Genomic DNA, 19,434 nt, shown 5'->3' on the forward strand with positions numbered 1-19,434 from the left:
CAGGGGGGCGTAGGGACGCTACAAACTTAAAATGAGAAGGCTTTATAGCGCTTGATGAGAATCTCACAATTTTCAGTGTCCTAGCAATAATAAGTCAACAATAATAATCAGTTGTTTTTATAGAATTTGGTCTTTTGAGCCTCCTGCCTGTTGGAGCTATTTGATTAACTATTTTCAGGTGGTATTTCTGGGGGCGGGTGAAAGAAAGTTGCTACTGAGAAGCCCAATCTGTGTTCCTGTTTTGGGGGCAGATACACCAAATAGGCGCTATTCCCCCTCTTACAGGAAACCAAACCAGAGCAACCCCAGCCGGCAGCGTGGGCGCGGCGTCAGGAGCCCAGCAATGTTTTGATGCATCCCTCCTTTGGCTTCAGGCCTCCTGCAGTTACTGGCATGTGGGGCTATAAGTAAGCCATCACTTCTCAGAGCAGAGCGTAGCAGCCGAGTTCGTTCTTTGTCTTTGACCGAGAGGAGGCTTTTTTTGGTTAACATTTCACTGTTTAGTTGGTGAATTTTTAAATGCTGGCTGGTCTACCTGAGGCTAAGGTGTTTAGAAAATTCAGACCATGGTTCTAAATCAGAACATTCAAATAATAACAAAAGAAGCATTTAAAAGCAAAGGAAGTGCTCCCACGTGTATTTTCCCTTCTACACCAAACTCTTAAATATTGAGACATAGAGTGAGGTTTTGAATTTATAATATATATTTGTCCATTTCTCCCCTTGATGGTAAGTGTTTTAATGACACCTGGAATCATATTTGTATAATATTTTGATCACTTGTGAGTCTAAAGTGGGCTTCAATTCCATCATAATTAGAAATACCCTTTTCCCAAAATGTATGAGCTTTATGACAGAAATGGGAAGTTAAAAACCAATATTTAATTTTGTATTTGCATGCAGAAGAAAACGCTTTCTATTCTGTTTGATGTGCTGATGTGAAACGTGAGAAATGCGGCTTTTGGTAAACATGGCTGAAATTGGAAGGGTCGTCTTGGGAAGAGGTGAAATGGGCAAGTCGTAGGCTTTGAAGTCGGCTTTGGGCATATTTTATGATTCTTGTTGAGCCTTCCTGTTTTGGGGCTGGGGTGGGCGGTGTTGAGGTAGGAGAAGCGTACCTGCCTCAGCCGTGAGAAGAGGAAAGCAGGCCCCCTCCTGGACGTACAGCAGGATCTCAGAATCGTAGGGGGACATTTATCCTTTTCTTCTCCTGGACGTACAGCAGGATCTCAGAATCGTAGGGCGACATTTATCCTTTTCTTCTCCTGGACGTACAGCAGGATCTCAGAATCGTAGGGGGACATTTATCCTTTTCTTCCGCTTTGCTCTTGTCAGGACTACAGTCTCTGTATTTTTGGAAGTCCAGTCTCATGTGCTGCTTCACAGAGAAACCTCATCCGTCCAGTTAGCGAAGTAGGAGAGGGTAAAGGAAAACGGTGCCTCTTGAGGGACATTGCTAACCTTACAAAAGCGAGCTGGAAAATGGACCTGGCCCCCAGAAAGCACCGAGTGAAGATTTCCCCTTGGCCTTGCTTAATTGGGCAGATATGGTTGCCTTGCCAGGAAGAACTGATGGGCCATTTTCACTGTTTCGCTGTGTTTACAAAGTGATTACATAATGCATTTGGTTTGTCTTTCTGGCTGGAAAGAGTGTGCAAATACAAGGGCATCTTTGGGACTTTGGAGGAACAGGTGTCCTGTGAGAAAGCCAGGACCGGTCAGAGGGCGGCCTGGGTTCTAACTCATGAGTCAGCATCCTTTGCCAGTGACACCCTCACTGTCTGCCCAGTGGTGATGGACAGGGGAGGAAACCCAGAGTAGCCAAGCCTGTATGAGGAGTATTAGTGGGGAGTCGGGAAGTGTCTGAAATCTGAGAAGGGGTCCGGGGCGAGGTGATGGCAGAGTCAGACTCTGCTTACCTCCTGGCCTCACGAGTGGCTGGCGAGACCGAGCAGGTGTGTGTGCACTAGGAAGAAGTGTCCGGGCATGACAGGTGGGCTTCCACTGGAGTGGGACTCCCTTGGCCAGGGATACCTGTCGTGGAGCTGGACAGGGTCAACGTCCTCTGGCTGGCAGGGCGAGGCTTCTCGAGGCTGCTGTTGGCACCAAGACTGTTCATCTTTGTAGGGGTGGAGCTGGTTGGGAAGAAGTCGCGTGGAGTATGTAGGTGCTGTCAGCTGTTCTTGGGAACTATTGGTTAGCATCCCGAATATTGTAGGTGTTGAATAGGAGATGCCTATGGGCTGTATCCAGGTTTTGGTTTTTACATTCTTCCCATCCTAAGATGAGCTGTCTGCACAGTGTTTTTCCAGATCTGCTACATTATCAAAAAAAAAAAAAAAAAGGCATTTCATGCAGTTATAGTAATAGCTAAGGAAAGCAGCGAGCTAGGGGACACACAGGGCTTTGGAAGCGGCACTGTGCTGTCGCAGGGGTGTCCTCGGAACAGTTGTGTCAGGAAGCCTGGGGGCCAGTTGCCTGACACCCCTAAGCCTGGCGGAGCCCCCTCCCCACCAGCTCCCTCCCTTGCCTCTGCCTCCTTTATCAGCCTCAGAAGTAAAGGTTTTATTTATTTATTTATTTTTTTGGCTGCGTTGGGTCTTAGTTGCAACACGCAGGATCTTTCACTTTGGCGCTGGCTCTTCCTTGCGGCGTGAGGGCTTCTCTCTAGTTGTGGCGTGCAAGTTTTCTCTCTCTAGTTGTGGTGCGCAGGCTCCAGGGCGCGTGGGCTCTCTAGTTTGCGGCCTGTGGGCTCTCTCATCGAGGTGCGCGAGCTCAGTTGTTGTGGTGCGTGGGCTTAGTTGTCCCGTGACATGTGGGATCTTAGTTCCCCCACCAGGGATCAAACCCGAGTCCCCTGCATTGGAAGGCGTATTCTTTACCGCTGGACCACCAGGGAAGTCTCTCGGAAGTAAAGTTTTAACCATATTTTATTAAGGGATATAATTATTCCCTAACTTAGTGCAAACAAAAATGCGCTAAATTTGCAATCAATACTGCCTTTTGGTTTTATTTGGAAAACGGTGTGAGTTTACAGCAGGTGGGAAACAAGCCCGCAGCGCTCCTCCACTCTTCCTTCTCCCACTCTCTCCTGCCTGCCGGAGGCCACAGCTGGGTTCCAGCTGGGTTCCCCCATCCTTTCCTGCCACCTCTGACTTACCTGGTGGTGCAGTGGCCTCCTCACGGGACCCCCCACCTGCGTCTCCAGGTGTGTCTCCGCTGGCTCCACCCACAGGTTACCCAGTCCAGGCTGCTTTTCTACCTGAGACTCTTCAGTGCTTCTGCGTTTCCTGTGGACTCCCGGCTCTGGCAGGACCAGAAGACCACCCCCTTTCCAGCCTTATCTTGTGTGCCCACCAGCTTGCTTCAGACACTGTCTTAGTGCTGTGCCCTTCCAACGTGGCAGGGACCCTTATAAGTGGCATTTATGGGGAGCATGGGGCTAAGTTCCCTCTAATTGCAGGTACCAAGGCAGGTGCAGTGCATAGAATTATGATGTTAACTTTGTCATGTTCCATTCCGATGCAGAAAGCGTGCACATCTCAGCCACGGCTGGCACAGGTACTGCCTCTGTTAATCTCCGTTAATCTCTTCGAGGGAAGGAACCTCAGGAAGCAGCATGTATTCCTTAGGTACTCCTAAGGAACAAGAGAGTGGAAAAGAGGGAGAGAGAAAACTCTTCTCACCCATTCCCACCCGCAGAGACTGAATAGACTTCCTGCACATTCAGACACATGCTCTGGGGGCAGGGGTTTTCGGTAACGACCGTCACACAGTACTGACCTCACTGGACAGGAAGTGCGCCCCTGGCAGTCAGGTCACCAGAGGATGGAGCTTCAGTGTCGACTTGGCCCAGATTCCTGGGCTCTTTTTTCGTCTTGGCAAAACATTTGTTCAATAGCTTTCTGGAAATTTTCTGATTGGAGTATTTGAAGTGGCAACTTAATTTTTTTATTGTGGTAACATATACACAAAATAAAATTTACCACTTTAACCATTTTTAAGCTACAGTTTAGTGATATTAAGTATGTTCACATTGTTGTGCAGCCGTCACCCCCATCATCTCCAGAACCTTTCCGTCTTATCCAGCTGACACTGAGTCCCCATTAAACACTGACTCCCCGTTTTCCCTTTCTCAGCCCCTGCACTCACCATTCTACTTTCTGTCTCTGTGAAATGTGGCTATTCTATAGGGACGTCATATAAGTGGAGTCATACAATGTTGTCCTTTTGTGACTGCTTATCTCACTCAGCAAAACGTCCTCAAGGTCCGGCCAGGCTATAGCAGGTGTCAGACTCTCCTTACTTTTTTTTGTTTGTTTGTTTTTTGGTGGGTTTTTTTTGCGGTACACGGGCCTCTCACTGTTGTGGCCTCTCCCGTTGCGGAGCACAGGCTCCGGACATGCAGGCTCAGCAGCCATGGCTCATGGGCCCAGCCGCTCTGCAGCATGTGGGATCTTCCCAGACCGGGGCACAAACCCGTGTCCCCTGCATCGGCAGGCGGACTCTCAACCACTGCGCCAGGGAAGCCCTCTCCTTCCTGTTTAAGGCTGGATAATATTCCATCGTGTGGATGGACCCTGTTCTGCTTGCCCATCAACCATCGGTGGGCGCTTGGGTTGCTTCCCCTTCTTGGCTATCGTGAGTAGTGCTGCTGTAAACATGGGTGTACAAACATCTCTGAGTCTCTGCTTTCATCTCTTTTGGGTACGTACCCAGAAATAGGATATAGCTGTATCATATGGTAATTCCATGGTTAATTTAAATTTCCTCAAGTCCAGCTGACCCACTTTTCTCCCCCTTCCCAACTTTCTTTTTACTTGCTGCCATTTTTGGAGTAGACACTTTGAAAACAGACTTTCACAAGCTACTTTATGTCATAGATTAGCAAGGAAAGTATTTGAATCGGCAGCCTGCAACCCAAATTTGGCACTTAGAAAGCAGCTGTGGGCAGCACGGTTTGCTGTGCTAACTTTAACCATCTTGGGTAGGACGGCGTTAATGCTGGTCTTGGGTAGGATGGCGTTAACACTGGTGAGTTTTTCTAGGGGGAAGGACCCGTGGTTCTGCATGTACACTGGCCTTAATGCTATTTTAAGGGCACTTTCCCTGATGACTTATGGGAAGGTTTATGGAACAGTCAGAGTATGTGGAATTGTTCCGAGCCACTGTTTAAAAAAAAAAGATTTTTCCATCATGTGAAAAATACTGAACATTTCTTGAAGGAGCAGTTGGGTCAGAATGACATTGTTCCGCTTCGGTGAATTTATTATCTTCTGGGAACATTAAGAAAAACCCACTAAGCATTGCTGTATTTATGAGCACTGCCTCATGCTTTTGCTTTTCTTCTGATTGCTAGTGGCGTTCCTGTGGATGGTTTGTCTGCTCGTGCAGGGTCATCTCTTGTGTGATATTATCAGCACCTTTTCTTGACACGATGTGCAGAGGTTCTTGACAATTTGGTCATCCTGGCTAAAACCCTTAGAATCGCTTGGAAGTCTGAGCGGGTGCTGGGACGTGGTGCGTTGTCTCTAGCAGGTCGGAGGATCGCTGGGCTCAGATGCGAAAGTCACCCACTGGGTCGGCAGATGCTGTGGGGCAACACTGCTGCTTCAGTGTGCTGCAGGCCACCGGGGCACACTCGGATGCACCTTGGGTCTGTGCCCTGCATCTCACCGGCAGAGTGTCCACGTGTATTACAAAATCGCGCAGTTCAGAGAAGACTACCCCGCGCCCCACCCGTACCCCGGCTCCCAAACTGTCTCGTCAACAAGGCAGCAAGAGGTGCATCTCATCTATCCCGTGCGCTGGTCACTGCTGGAACCGGGAGAGGACCTGTCCTTTAGCATCACATAGGAAACAAACCGAGGCACCAGTCTTGTGCGGTGACGGTTTTGGAGTGCCTGGTTGGTGCGAGGGAAGGACACTGTTTATGGAGAGCACACGAGGTGGTGACAGCCACTGTGGTCGTCAGGAGGGCCACCTGGCTGTGGTGGACATCCCAGAGCAGACGGGGAATCATGAAGACAGCTCGTTGTGGAGCAGAGCTCTTCTCAAGAGCACAGGTAGACCAACTGCAGCTTGGTCGCCAACAAGGGTGGGAGTGGCCCTTCCAGCTGGTCCCTGGCATGGTCGGCAAGGATTTTGACAAACCAGGGCCTCTCAGTTGCTGGTGACTCATGTGACATGCAGGTGTCACCCCGTCCAAGGTCACAAACAAGCACATTTTGTTATCTAGTTCCTGACACGTTCTTGTAACTTGCATAACTCTCCAGAGTGGAGTCCACATTCTTCCTGGCAGGAGGATAAAACGTGTGTTTTTGTCTGGTGACGAGCAAGGCCATGGTCTGCTCATCGGCAGTGGAAGCAGGGGAAGCAGCACCGTCGGGCAGACCCATCTCAGGGAGGTTTGCCAGGTGCTAACCGCCTTGCCCCAACTGGTTTCTCCACCGTCTGCATCTTGAGCTTGGCTTGGATACGGTCAAAATCCTCGCAGAAGCGCTGGGTTAGTGTCGTCATCCATTCCACTGAAAAGAGCAGGCCTTGGGGCCGGGGTGGGGTCTGTGATGTGATGAGGTGGACAGCCTTTTGCTGGCCAGACTGCAGTCCGCCTTCTGGAAGGACTGCTGAGTCACCAACCTCTCCACGCCTGGGTTTCTCTCCCGGAGGTGGGGCAGAGCGCTGGCCGTGGAGGTGGGTGTCAGGGATTGGCTTCAAGGCCGTCCTGGGCAGCCCCAGCTGTGTCTTCGTTTCACAGAATCAGGAGGGGCTTAGGGGGGCCTTCGTGGAACCCTGACACCAGTGATGGTCTCATTTCCATGGGAACTCGCATCGTCTCCAGACTCTGAGTTTCTGCCACACCGTGGTCATAAACCAGGGTGTCTGGTTGTGAGTTTGAGCGATTAGGTTTCTAGAGCTTATCAGAATAGACATGGCAGGTTGCTATTTCATGCGGAGTGGAGTTGCCTAAAAATAGAGTAGTGGCTTCATTGGTGAGTGAGGGTGTTGACTGTGGAGAAGGGCCATGAAACCTCCACAGTGAAAGAAGGGTCAGGCTGAGAAGACAAGGCCAAGGCTGAGGCGTGCCTGCTCCACCCCCACCCGCACGTCTGTCTATTAATATTTCTGCTGCTTTATGACTTCTTGACTGTAATTTCCAGCAAACGTTTCTTGTTGCAGAGTACGGCGTTTGTGAAAACTTGCGGAAGCTGGAGATCACGGGCGTGTCTTGTCGAGATGTCTACGCGAAGTGTAAGTTAATCTGTCACCATCTTCTGTTAAATTGTTCCAGAAGCAGGTGCTCAGAGACATCAGCCACGGAAAATAAAAGTCCATGGCCCTCAGCCCACAGGTGTGTTCTCAGATACGCTTTAAGTTCAGTTTTGATGTTGTAGAGACAGCGCTGGTAGTAACAGCACTGACAAGGCCGGGGCTCTCTTCTCCCCTTCTGAGTGAATCATGACCCTGATTTTGCAGCACAGGTGGATGAAGGTGTCTTTCCTCTGGGGAACGTGGCTGCCCTGGAAACAACTCTGGTGTGCTTGGAGGTGCCCGTCTCTCTAGATCCCAGGCCCGCAGCCTGGTTGGAGACGTGGACACCAGGAGCAACTGTGACATGCAGCCGTGACAGCTGCCAGGGCCCCTCCCCGCCACCCTGACCGCACCAGCCCCGGCCCTTCCTTGGCTTGTTTCCTGCAGGCACGTTGAGTCTCCCAGCGCCCCCATTTCTTGTCCCCGCCCCTTTGCTTTCCAGAGTCGCCAGCAATGCTCCATGATGCCTAGAGCCCCCGACCCCAAGCACCTCTCTGCTGGCCCTTCCTCAGGGCCCGTTGCATGAGGCTGTGAGGGTGTCCGTTGGCACTGACATCACCCAGGGGCAGTGGGCACACCGTCCCGCGGGGAGCAGCCCGCCTGTCCCTGCCCGGCGGGGTGTGGCGTGTGTTGTTAACACTCGGGGCTGGGTAGTAAAGGACGGGGAAAGAAGGATCACGATGGCCCGCTCCTCTTTGGCCTGAGGTTGACCTGTTGACCTCTCTGAAAAGGACCTTAAGTGTTCATCTTAAAACCAGCTTGGTAGATTTTGGCTTACACATTCTTTATTTTTTTTGTGGTATGCGGGCCTCTCACTGTTGCGGCCTCTCCCGTTGCGGAGCACAGGCTCCGGACGCGCAGACTCAGTGGCCATGGCTCACGGGCCCAGCCGCTCCGCGGCATGTGGGATCTTCCCGGACCGGGGCAAGAACCCGTGTCCCCTGCATCGGCAGGCGGACTCCCAACCACTGCGCCACCAGGGAAGCCCTGGCTTACACATTCTTTTGAACTCTGCACCAGTTCTGCCCTGAACACCTAGACCAGATGATGCTTCTTACTTAAACACCGAGAGGCTGGGGACTGGGCTCCTGCTCGGAAAAACCTGTGATTCAGGATGGAGGGACTTCCCGGGGGCCAGGCTGCTGGGTGGGAGCCAGCGTGCTGGAGGCTTCCTTCCAGTGTCAGGGGCTTGCTCGTTGGTGTCGCTTGCTGTGTTCCCTCTTTTCAGTGGATTTGCTGCTCTCAGAGTCCCCCTGGGAGACGCCTCTCCTCCTGTGTCCCGCATCCCCCGCACAGGTAGAGTGTGGACTTCTGCGGAGCGTCAGCTCTGTGGGGAGACAGCCCAGGGGGGGCGCAGTTGGTCCCTGAATCTGGGCTGATTTCTTCATCCCGTCAGACTTCTCTCCACCTCGATCCCGTGGCCATTTGGGATGTTGGGTTGGCCAGTGTTCCTGGGTTAGAGTTTGCTCACGAGCGGGGAGATCTCCTGTTGGAGGCTCTAAGTTCTTCGTGGACCTTCCCCGGCCGCCCTGGGCACGTGTGGTTCTCGATGTTGGTGCTTGGCTGTGCCTTCGAGGCTGTTGCCCCTCCCACCTTCTCTGGGAGCCCTGTGTGTCCCAGCCTCACCTCTGCCACCTCCCCGTATCCCCTTGTCCCCACTTGCCGAGGGGCTCGGGCTGCATCTTCAGCCACCCTCAGACGCCATCCCAACCTAGCGCCCCACCCCACCCCCGTGCCGCTGTCCTTGGTCCTGAAGCCCAGGGCAGGGCTGGTCTGCGCAAGGCCTCCCGCGCCTCCTTCCCTGTGCAGCTTCGCACTTTGGTTTCTTCTCTGGCCTCTGCTTCATGTCCCACCCACCCAAGAGAATGCGTGTCTCCAGGGGAAGTGGGTCTTGGGGCCCGAGTGGTCACGTCTCGTGAAAATGTAACTCCTTCCTGTCTTGTGGTCTCAGTGGTGAGAACAGTGCCACTTTGAACCCTGCAGAGCCCGGAGTTCCAGGGCTGGAAAGGTGGTTGTGTCCCCTTCCCTCCCGTCCCGCCCTCCATCCTGGGGGTGCCCCCAGGGCCCCGCTCCACTCTCTGCTTCAGTGTTGCTCCCCAGCGTCCATGTCTTAAGTCTCCCAGAGCAGAGAATCCAGGAGGCCGCCCTCGCTATGGACGTCGTGTCCAAGTCAGAGGCACACTCCCCACAGGAGTCCCTGTGAGCGCAGAGAAACGAGAGGTTCCTGGCTTTGGGGACGGTCAGCTGTTTCCATGAGGATCTAATATGAGAAGTCCTTATCATCTCACTGCTTTTTGAGTTTGTTAGGCCATTTGATGATATCATCTCAAAGCCACTTGAGTTCTGTCTAAGAGTTGTAAGCCCTCAAAATACTCCTGGAGGGAGGCAGGTGCTCGTACCTGCTAGGTGTTGGGGGCTGAAGCACCCAGAGGGGAACACGTGTGAGAATGAAGGCCCCCACAGAGCTCATCTCAGCTGTGGGCAGAGGGGTTGCCCGGGCCTTGGGGGCATCTGTCCTGTGGAGGGGACGTCTGGGCACAGGTGGATGGGCAGGTGAGTAGGAGAGAGGGGGAGGTCCAGGTGGGCCAGGGAGAGGGGACAAGGGCCACGGTGAGGTCACCGTGAGGCAAAGGAGGACGTCTGTAGACTTCTTTGACTGCTGGTTCTTAACCCCTTGAACATGGTTGCCAAATCCAGAGACTGATTCATATTATCTGTTATCAGCACCCCTGAGCGTTTGATCTGCCCTGGCCAAAGCGAGCTTCAGTTTTCATCTTCACAGTGCAGGAACTGTGTTTTTGTGAATTTGCTTTGAAGGCCTTATCCAGGAGAAAATCACTTAGCTTCTGGAATAGGTGGTAGAAGACAGTCGTCCCTAGTTCCTGCTTAGATGGTAGAGTCAGCTACCTCAGTCCAGGGGTGAAGGGGTCTGATTGAGTTAGGAGGCTGGCAAACACGGTCCAAAACACACACGTGCAGCAGGTGAAGGACCATGCCAGGTGTGCAGCGGGGCACAGGGTTCCCTACACAGCCACCCCAAATATCTGTGAGCTGTGACCTCTGCCCTCCCACCTCGGTGAGCCCCGCTGATTGTGGTGGGTGATGGGGAGAGAGCCCGGAGGGGGTCCCGAGCGGGCCGGCCATCATGAGTTCCTGGTGTGGATCACTGACTGACAGGAGCACCTGTCACCACAATTCCTTCTTGGCCAGACCTGCCTCCTTGGCAACCGCTTGGTTCTGGGGGTCGAGGATGTAGGGAAGCGTGTGATGTCGGTGAGGGACAGGCGTTGAGTCCTGTGAAAATGGTTTCTACAGTCGAGAAGGCAGAACCATCTTCAGCCCTTTCCCTGCTGTGTCTGTTCAGGTATAAACCCTCGTGTGAAGTCGGGCCGTTTCATGAAAATTCTTCCCGATTACGAGCACATGGAATACAGAGATGTTTACACCTGCCGTACGTATCTCCTGCTGGCTTCCGCTTTTGTGGGTGAGCAAGACCGGGAAGCTGCATGGATAGGGCCTCTCACTTACAGCACGAGGCAGCTTCGGCCCCGAGATCGAGCTGACCTCCTTGGCGTTTGCTGGTTTGCACTTTGCTGCAGCGTCCTCCGTGGCTTGGCACAACCAGGGTCACTCTTGAGCGGCGACTCCAGGGCAGCTGCACAGACGGGCTGGGTGTCCGCAGCAGCTTTGGGTTTTTGGGTTGTACCAAGCAAGACCACCATGTTGCTGTGCATTTTAAAATTTATCGCTTCTTGAGGCAGAGTGGAAGCCTCAAAACCTCCCTATTGCAAAATGGAACGTAAGCGTTCACATCTGGGCTTTGTTAGTCAGTCACGTTTGCACAGCATCTGTCAATTCAAAGTGTACACACACACACACGACAAAAGTGTGTAGAAACAGTTGATTACTTAGGTCCTGATTCCTCCTTCGATTGGCATTACTTGAGCTCTGGAGATTTTCTAAGCCACATTCCATAGGTGATGAATGCTGTCCCTGCCTTTTTTTTTTTTTTTTTTGCGGTACGCGGGCCTCTCACTGCTGTGGCCTCTCCCGTTGCGGAGCACAGGCTCCGGACGCGCAGGCTCAGCGGCCATGGCTCACGGGCCCAGCTGCTCCGTGGCACGTGGGATCTTCCCAGACTGGGGCACGAACCTGTGTCCCCTGCATCGGCAGGCGGACTCTCAACCACTGCGCCACCAGGGAAGCCCGCTGTCCCTGCCTTTTATTGGGTTGAGCCGAGATGCACTGAAAGCTGTTTTTTTTTTCTTTAAGTTATTAATTTTATTTACTTATTTTTGGCTGCGTTGGGTCTTCGTTGCTGCACGCGGGCTTTCTCTAGTTGCAGCAAGCGGGGGCTACTCTTCATTGCAGTGCGCAGGCTTCTCATTGCGGTGGCTTCTCTTGTTGTGGAGCGTGGGCTCTAGGTGCGCGGCTTCAGTAGTTGCAGCACGTGGGCTCAGTAGTTGCAGCCTGCAGGCTCTAGGGTGCACAGGCTTCAGTTGTTGTGGCTCGTGGGCTTAGTTGCTCTACGGCATGTGGGATCTTCCCGGACCAGGGATCAAACCTGTGTCCCCTGCGTTGGCAGGTAGATTCTTAACCACTGAGCCACCAGGGAAGTCCCGAAAGCTGTTTTTATGTTTCAAGAAGCACAGGGACACCCTTCTGCTCTTTACTCCACCCCTCCGAGTGCTCCTCATGTCGGTGTTGCCATCGTGGGGCAGACCCACTCCTAGGTCTTAGAGGTGCATGGTTTCGGGACTTCCCTGGTAGTCCAGCGGTTAAGACTTCGCCTTCCAATGCAGGGGGCTTGGGTTCAATCCCTGGTCAGAGAGCTAAGATCCCACATGCCTAGTGGCCAAGAAACCCGAAACATAAAGCGGAAGCAATATTGTAACAAAGTTAATAAAGACTTTAAAACTGGTCCACATCAAAAATGATCTTTAAAAAAAAAAAAAAGAAGTGCCCAGTTTCTAACAAAACCTACTCAGAGTAGAGGGAATAGAGTCATTTGTGGATCTCCTCCTAACCCCCATCAGACTCCAGCCACCTAGCTGCCATGTGCTTGGCTGGCCCCATTTTACTCGGGGTTATCCTGGGGTCCGGACAGCGCTGCCTGGGTGTGGGCAGCATGCTTTGGGGGCGTGTCTGGGCTAACAAACCCACCTTGTGTGTCACCCAGGCCCTGGGGGGATGGGTGTGGGAGCGATCACCACAAGTGTGGGGCTGGGCCGGCTGGCTATGAGGACACAAGTTCCGTTCTTTTCCCTGCCATCTCAGCAGTAGGCTCTCTAGAACATTTTGTCATGGACTGGGCTGCTCTCCCTGCTTAGCAGTCACTGAGCCCTGGTGCCTTCTCCAGCCCCACAGGAGAGACGGTGACGTAGCGGGTATTGATGAGAACAGCGGATCAATGACACTGGCTGTGCTGACGGGAACTGGGTGCCGCGGGATTTTCGATACAAGCAGACAAGCACTTAGAGGTCCATTATGTCACACCGCTGTCACAGACTTCTTCTGGAACAACAGCCCATCTGGAACTTAATACCATGGGGCTAGTGTGGAATTCTGACCCACCTCTGGGGGTGGCCAGGACCTAGGAAGCACCTAGAGTTGTTTTGGGGGGTGTTCTTTTTGTCCCCAAGCGGTGGACAGAAGCTTCCTGCAGCTGATGAGGACGAGTTCTGCGTCCAGACTTCCTACCATGCTTCTCGGAGACCACGTCCGACGAGAGCCACATGCCGTGATGCCCCCCAGCTGCTTGTAGCTGTATTGCAGACTTGTTTTAATTGGGGACTACTGTCCCATTGAGGTGTGAGTGTAGTTATAAAAATACAGTAGAAAACTTGAAAGATCTAGAAAACATAATGAAAATAACCAGTTGTCAGCATTGGTTGCCTTTCTCTGTGGACTGGTCTGTTACCTGGATGGTCTCCTAAAACATCAGTGAAAAACTTACGTGCGTGAACAAAAAACCAGTTCCAACTGAATTTGAAACCTCTGTACGCCCAGGTGTCTGTGTTCCAGCGTCCTAGCGTGTCCTAACCGAGGGCAGCTCGGGATTCATCCTCTGACGCTCACCAAAGCTCCAGAGACGTGTGCTGTGATGACTGGCTTGTAAGGAACAAGGCCCTGGGGCTGTTCCTCATCCACTTGTGCTCTTCCTAGAGCCGTGGGGCCTCGTGTCCCCTCGTCCTCTGAAGTCCTCTGGGCCACGTTCCCTTGGACCCAAGAGATGATATCTCCCCACAGCCTTGTGGCCCAGATCAGCTGCTCTTGGTGTGTGTATGTAGCTTCCTGATGGTCTTGATAATCCATGTCTGTAAGGCGTCGGGAGTGTCCCAGGGGGTATATTGCCTTTACGATGGGTCTAACACGTGTCTGTATGTGCTAATCGACGGTGACTGTCCGAGTGCACTTTGAACTTAAAAATAACGTCGTGTACCTGTAGGGCTCTGGGTTTTGAGGTTCACACCCAGCATCTTAGCAGTGCTTCAGATTGCTCGAGTAGATGTGAGGGATTTGGTAGAAACCGCCCCCCTCCACTGGTGAGGAGACAGACAGACCACTTTTAACCCTCAGGTGCAGATAACACAGGGTAGAGTCTTTGGAGGGGAAGGACCAGTCTGCCAACTGGAGCTAAGAGCACATTGCAGGATGGTTACTGAGGAAGGAAGGAGACCATTGGTAAGAATAAAACAGAAGGGGGCTCCTGGAAAGGGCAGTGGGGCACCAACGGTATGTACGTCTGAGAGAGGAGAGACCCTCTGCTACTTACGTGTCTATGGAATGTTTCTCCTGATTTTGTTCTGTGTATTGATTTTGTATCCTGCAATGTTACTGAATTCATTTATTAGCTCTAATAGCTTTTTGGTGGTGTCCTTAGGATTTTCTCTATATAGTATCATGTCATCTGCAAATAGTGACTGTCTTACTTCTTCTTTTTCAATTTGAGTACCTTTTATTTCTTTTTCTTGCCTAATTGCTCTGGCTAGGACTTCCAATCCTACATTGAATGAAAGTGGGGAGAGTGGGCATCCTTGTCTTTCAAAAGATTTCAGCTTTTCATTTTGAGTGTGATACTGGCTGTGGGTTTGTCATACATGGCCTTTACCGTGTTGAGGTACATTCTCTCCATACCCGTTTATCATAAATGGATGTTGAATTTTGTCAGAAGCCTTTTCTGCATGGATTGAGATGGTCCGTGACTTTGTAGCCTTCACTTTGTAAATGTGGTGTAGTGCACTGATTGATTAGTGGGCGTTGCACATCCTTGCATCCCTGGGATAAATCCCACTTGGTCATGGTTTATGATCCATTTTGGTTTGCCGATATTTTGTTGAGGGTTTTTGCATCTATGTTCATCAGGAATATTGGCCTGTAATTTTGTTTTATCGTGCTGTCTGTGTCTGGTTTTAGTATCAGGGTAATGCCGGCTTCATAGAATGAGTTTGGAAGTGTTCCCTCCTCTGATTTTATTCTAATTACCAAAAGCTTCTAGCAAGTGGTGGGAGATACCATTAGTTGCATGTATGATTTGGCTTTGGGCAAGAAACCTCAGTTCTGCAGCGACAGATGTGGTGATTCAAGAATGATGTTATGGCCTTGCTGGGTGGTGGGCCGCTGTCCCGAGTGTGGTGGGCAATGACAGCTGCTGGTAGGACAGCGGGGAAGCGACTGCTCAGTATCAGAGCATGCTGTGCAAGGAGAGCTGGATCTTTCGGGTTGGGTGTTGTCCAGTGTATCGGAGTTTCCCACTTGGCCTGTTAAGTGACCCTTCCTGTTGGCAGATGAGAACCCTGCCTAGGACTCTTTTCCTGTTAGCTCCTGAGCTGAGCCGCCCCTTAGCCATCTTGGACTGTTGTTCCTATTTTGGGGAATAGGAGGGTTGTGTTAGAGCCAGGGATGGTTTTCTGAACACAACTATGCTGACCTCGGGGATCAATGGTTGGAAGAGTCTCTGAGCTGGTGTTCGTTCTGGAAGGCCCAAGTCCTGCTTCGTGGGGCTCAGAGCAGGAGTGTTGTCGTTATTCTGACTGAGTTTAAGTGTGGTTCTCTGGTGTTTGGGTCCCCTTGCCCACGAATGCCTGTCTTCTGTGGTCTCCTAAGAGCTGGGCCCTTTCAGCACACCTGTTTCTGACAGGAAAGCACCCGAAGGGTCTGACCCAGTCCACTTGCTGTCCTAGGTCCCAAGCCCGCCGTCTGCACCTGAGCCGGTGTCATTGGGACTTAATCCCGTTTACTCTCCTGCATGGTCAGTGGTTGTTTGGAAACAGCGTCGGGAGGACTTGTTGAGCTGGATTCTTCTTCCAGGCGAGGAGCCCTGGGGTGTGGTCAGCGCCTGGGCCAGGAGGTGCTGTGGATTCTGTCTTAAGCCCGCAGGCCCCTTGTGTGCCCTAGGCAGGGTCCGGGTGCGGGTCAGAGGAGAGCACAGGGGCTGGTGCCTGAGCTCATCGTGCTCCGTACCTCCTGTGGTGGTGACGCCTTAGAGCTGCCCTGCCCGGCAGGCCCCGGGCACACAAGGTCGCTGTGGGGACAGGCTGCCCTCCCACTCCTGACACCTAGAGTTTCATGTGACTCAAGTGGACTCCTTCTGTCTGAGTGCTGCCTGGACTTGCTGAGTCTTTCAGGTCACTTCTGCCAGACTAACTGAGACTTCTTAAAGAACACGTTATAGAACACAGGTGTCACGTGGCCTGAGGAAACCCCGTGCCTCACGGTCCACATGACGACGTTGGTCTCTGACCTCCCCTCGGATTGTCCTGGGTGGGCCCAGGCTGGGCGAGCCAGCGTTGTGTCAGCGGGGGCGAGGGGCACACCTGAGTCTTCTAATGGGCACAGAGCTTAAAATCCAGAGACAGTTGCTGCTCTAAGCGCACATGGGAGGCTGAACTTTTATTTCAAAGAGATGTTGCTTTTAAAGCAAAACAAGGAACTCCCCTTTGGGAATTGCTGAGTCTGGGGCACATTCTTTGAACAGTCTTTCCAGGGGCTTCGAGATCAAATTGATTGATCTTGGAAAGAACCAGACGTTGTCAGCAGTCAAGTTGGGAGATGAGGGGAGGGGAGACAAGAGAAGACCATGCTGTATGGGCCCATTTAATTTTTTATCCACTATTTTATCGTGAAATTTTAAAAACACACAGAAAAGTAGAAAGAATTGTGCAGTGAACACCCATTTACCCGATTCCATAGCACCCTGCTCCACTTCACTCCCACACACCCGCCCCTCGGTCCATCCTGTTTGCGATGCATTTCAAGGTAACTGGCAGCCATCAGTCAATTTCACCCCTAAACACCTGAGTGTGTGTTGCACTGTCTGAGTTCAGTATTTGTTTATGGCTCCTGACCCTGCTTATTATTGCTTGTTTAACAAACGCAAAACCCATCAGGGTATGGCCATAAAACAACCACTGACTCTAATGTGTGTCTTGTAAACGGACGCAGAGGACTGCACGCGGCTTGAGTGGCAGGTGCCGTGCAGACCACCGAGGCTCATTTAGAGAAGTGTGTCTTTAGGCTGAAACCTAGGGAACGGTTGGTATTTTCCCACCAGCCGTCGGCATGCCCTGCAGGCTTGGGATGGTTCTGGCCTCATGTTCCTCTTCTCTGTTCCCCAGACCAAGTGGTGGCTGGAGAACTGCTGTCTGGGCTCAGGTCCCTCTGGGCTCTGCTGCTTGGTCTTCCTTCCTGAAGTCGGTTGTGATGATGCAGCTCCAGCACTTGGAGACCGTCCATGGCTCCCACTGAGTATTAGCCAGGGTTTTCAGACACACAACCAATTTCTTCATGTATAAAGAGATTATTATAAGGAATTAGATCGCACAGCTATGGAGGCTGACAAGTCCCAGGATCTCCAGTCAGCAGGCTGGAGACCCACAGGAGCTGATGGTGTGGTTCCAGTCCGAAATCCGGCAGCCTCCAGACCCAGGAAGAGCCCATGTTTCAGTTCGAATCCAGAGGCTGGAAAAGACCAATGTCCCAGCTCACCGCAGTCGGGCAGGAGAAAATTCCCCTGTGTTTGTGGGAGGGTTAGCCTTTTTGTCCTCTTCAGGAAGAGCCCATGATTTAGTTAGAGTTCGAAGTTAGAAAAGGCTGATATCCCAGCCTGCAGCCAGGCAGCAGGAGTGTCTCCTTACTGGTGGGAGCACCAGCCTTCTTCTGCTCGGGCCTTCAACTGATTGGACAAGGCCCACCACACTAGGGGGGGCAATCTGCTTTCTCTGTCCACAGATTTAAATGTTAATCTCATCCGGGAACACAGACATACCAGAATAATGTTTGACTACGAATGTCTGGCCCCCCCATGGCCAAGTCCAGTTGACATATAAACTTTACTACCACACACTGGCTGCAGAGAGACCCCAGACCCTGAAGCGGGCAGGCAGGGCCCTGCATGAGCTGGTTGTCTTCTTTGTGCAGTTTGCTCATTGTTTCACTTGTTCACTGTTCACTCAACAAATACACATGCAGAGGAAATGGAAGCGAAGGACTCTTCCCAGGGCATTTACTGTGCTGGCCATGGCCGTGCAGTGGGGTCTCAGGTCGGCATCAGGTGCCCTTTTCTCCCGTTGCCATCAGTGAATATACATGCGCTGCTTTTGAAATAAGGGGGAATGTGTGTGTGTGTGTTTAAAAGAAAGACAGCTGATCCAATTAAATCTTACTCTACAGCCCCATGATGTTTTGGACTCTGCCCCTGGTAAAGAGTCCCACTTCTCCTCCGTTGTGTAGACTGATGGGAGGGGAGATTCATTGCTTCACAAGGGCGCCCACTGCACGTCCTTCGAGGCAGCAGTTCCTTGTCATTGGAGCTGATACACAGAGGCTGGGTTTCAAAATGACCCAGTTGTCTGTTACATTTTTACTCTTAGAATGATTTAGACACTTGTAATATTTGCTTGAATCCACATTTGTTTGGAAGGCTCTGTTACGAGCCTCCGTTAGGGATTTCTTCACACGTCCCTCCTCTTCCTCACGCTCTTTCCTCCGATTATTGACTGTAAAGTGAAGATCAGCTGGCTCTGATGAAGTCCTGTCCTCTCTCTCTCCCTGTAGTGCTTCACCGATACAGACACATTTTGGGACTGTGGCAGCCAGATATCGGGCCGTATGGAGGACTGCTGAACGTGGTGGTAAGTCCCAGAGCGTCGGGCCTGGGTTCTTGCGGACGGGACTGCGTCCTCCCTCCAAGGGGCAGGCCAGTTGTTCACAAAGACTCATTGGGCCAGGTTTTATTTTCCTAGCGAGCAGAGATTCATTTTAAGTAGCTCTTGGCTTCTGCCACACCTACGAACTTCGTGGTGACGGGATGCCTTCCCTGGTCCCTGCCTCTTGGACACTCGGGGCCATCGGCCTTCACACCCCCGGGGCACTCCAGTGTTGGCTTGTGCACTGGTTCGTTGCCCTAAATCGGGTCTGCAGGCTAAAAGAAAAGGAGGCCATGTGGGGCCCTCGGAGGCTGGCCCTAGACAGAAAGCCCACGCCAGGCCCGCCCCACCCAGGGACCAAGTGGCATAGGCTTGGTGTCATGGCAGGTGTCTGTCCCTTCTCTTCAGGCTTGCCCCCTGAGGTCTACAAGCAGCATTTTAACTTTACTTTATTCAGGCTTTATAGCTGATCTCAGCAGGAGGGGCTGTTTGATACAAGCTCCTTGGTCGTAGCCAGGAGAAGAGTCTTCTGGTTTTAATTTTTATATGCTTCTAGGTCACTTGCCTAGAAGCATATAATAGCTGCTCATTTTTGGGTCCATTTGAGAAACTCAGATCTGACTTTTCTTGGGCTTAACTGGTGTCGGTGTCTAGCAGGATGCAGCCCTCGCCGGTGCTCTTGCCAGGCACGAGTGGTGCCTCTGGGACAGAAGCCGGGACCTGAGTGGGGCCATTGTACTTGCTGAGCTCTGGGCAGGGGCCTGGCCTCGATGTTGCCGCAGCTGATGGTGCAGGGAAAACACAGCCAGGTGCCCTTTGGCCGGCGCTGCACACGCGCTTGGCAGGCCAGAAGCCAAGTCCAGGGGACTGGCCGCAGCTCGTGTCACGGCTCACGGGTCTGCCTCGCTGTGGCCTTTGGGGCCCCCAGGGAGCCTCCTCGTGGCCTCCTCCGAGCCTGGTTCACGTAGGCCACGGG

General features: G+C 52.2%; 1 protein-coding gene across 8 annotated transcripts in view; it reads left to right on the plus strand.

The window, feature by feature from the left end:
- The window catches only part of FBXO31 (F-box protein 31), a 46,382-nt gene that overhangs the window by 7,749 nt on the left and 19,199 nt on the right, over positions 1 to 19,434 (plus strand). For 2 of the 8 annotated variants that reach the window (XR_004523523.2, XM_033846167.2), the window contains exons 1-4: positions 2,916 to 6,065; positions 7,180 to 7,251; positions 10,676 to 10,762; positions 18,367 to 18,443. Coding sequence is in view for 6 of the 8 variants with exons in the window: in XM_033846167.2 (XP_033702058.1) it covers positions 5,561 to 6,065; positions 7,180 to 7,251; positions 10,676 to 10,762; positions 18,367 to 18,443 (741 nt within the window). In the remaining 2 variants the exon portion in view is untranslated. Of the gene's footprint in view, positions 1 to 2,903; positions 6,066 to 7,179; positions 7,252 to 10,675; positions 10,763 to 12,670; positions 13,588 to 18,366; positions 18,444 to 19,434 lie in introns of those variants that run through there. The other 6 variants (XM_033846172.2, XM_033846169.2, XM_019934980.3 and 3 more) reach the window with 6 other exon arrangements.

Source organism: Tursiops truncatus, chromosome 19 (assembly GCF_011762595.2).
Source record: "Tursiops truncatus isolate mTurTru1 chromosome 19, mTurTru1.mat.Y, whole genome shotgun sequence".
Lineage (NCBI taxonomy): Eukaryota > Metazoa > Chordata > Mammalia > Artiodactyla > Delphinidae > Tursiops > Tursiops truncatus.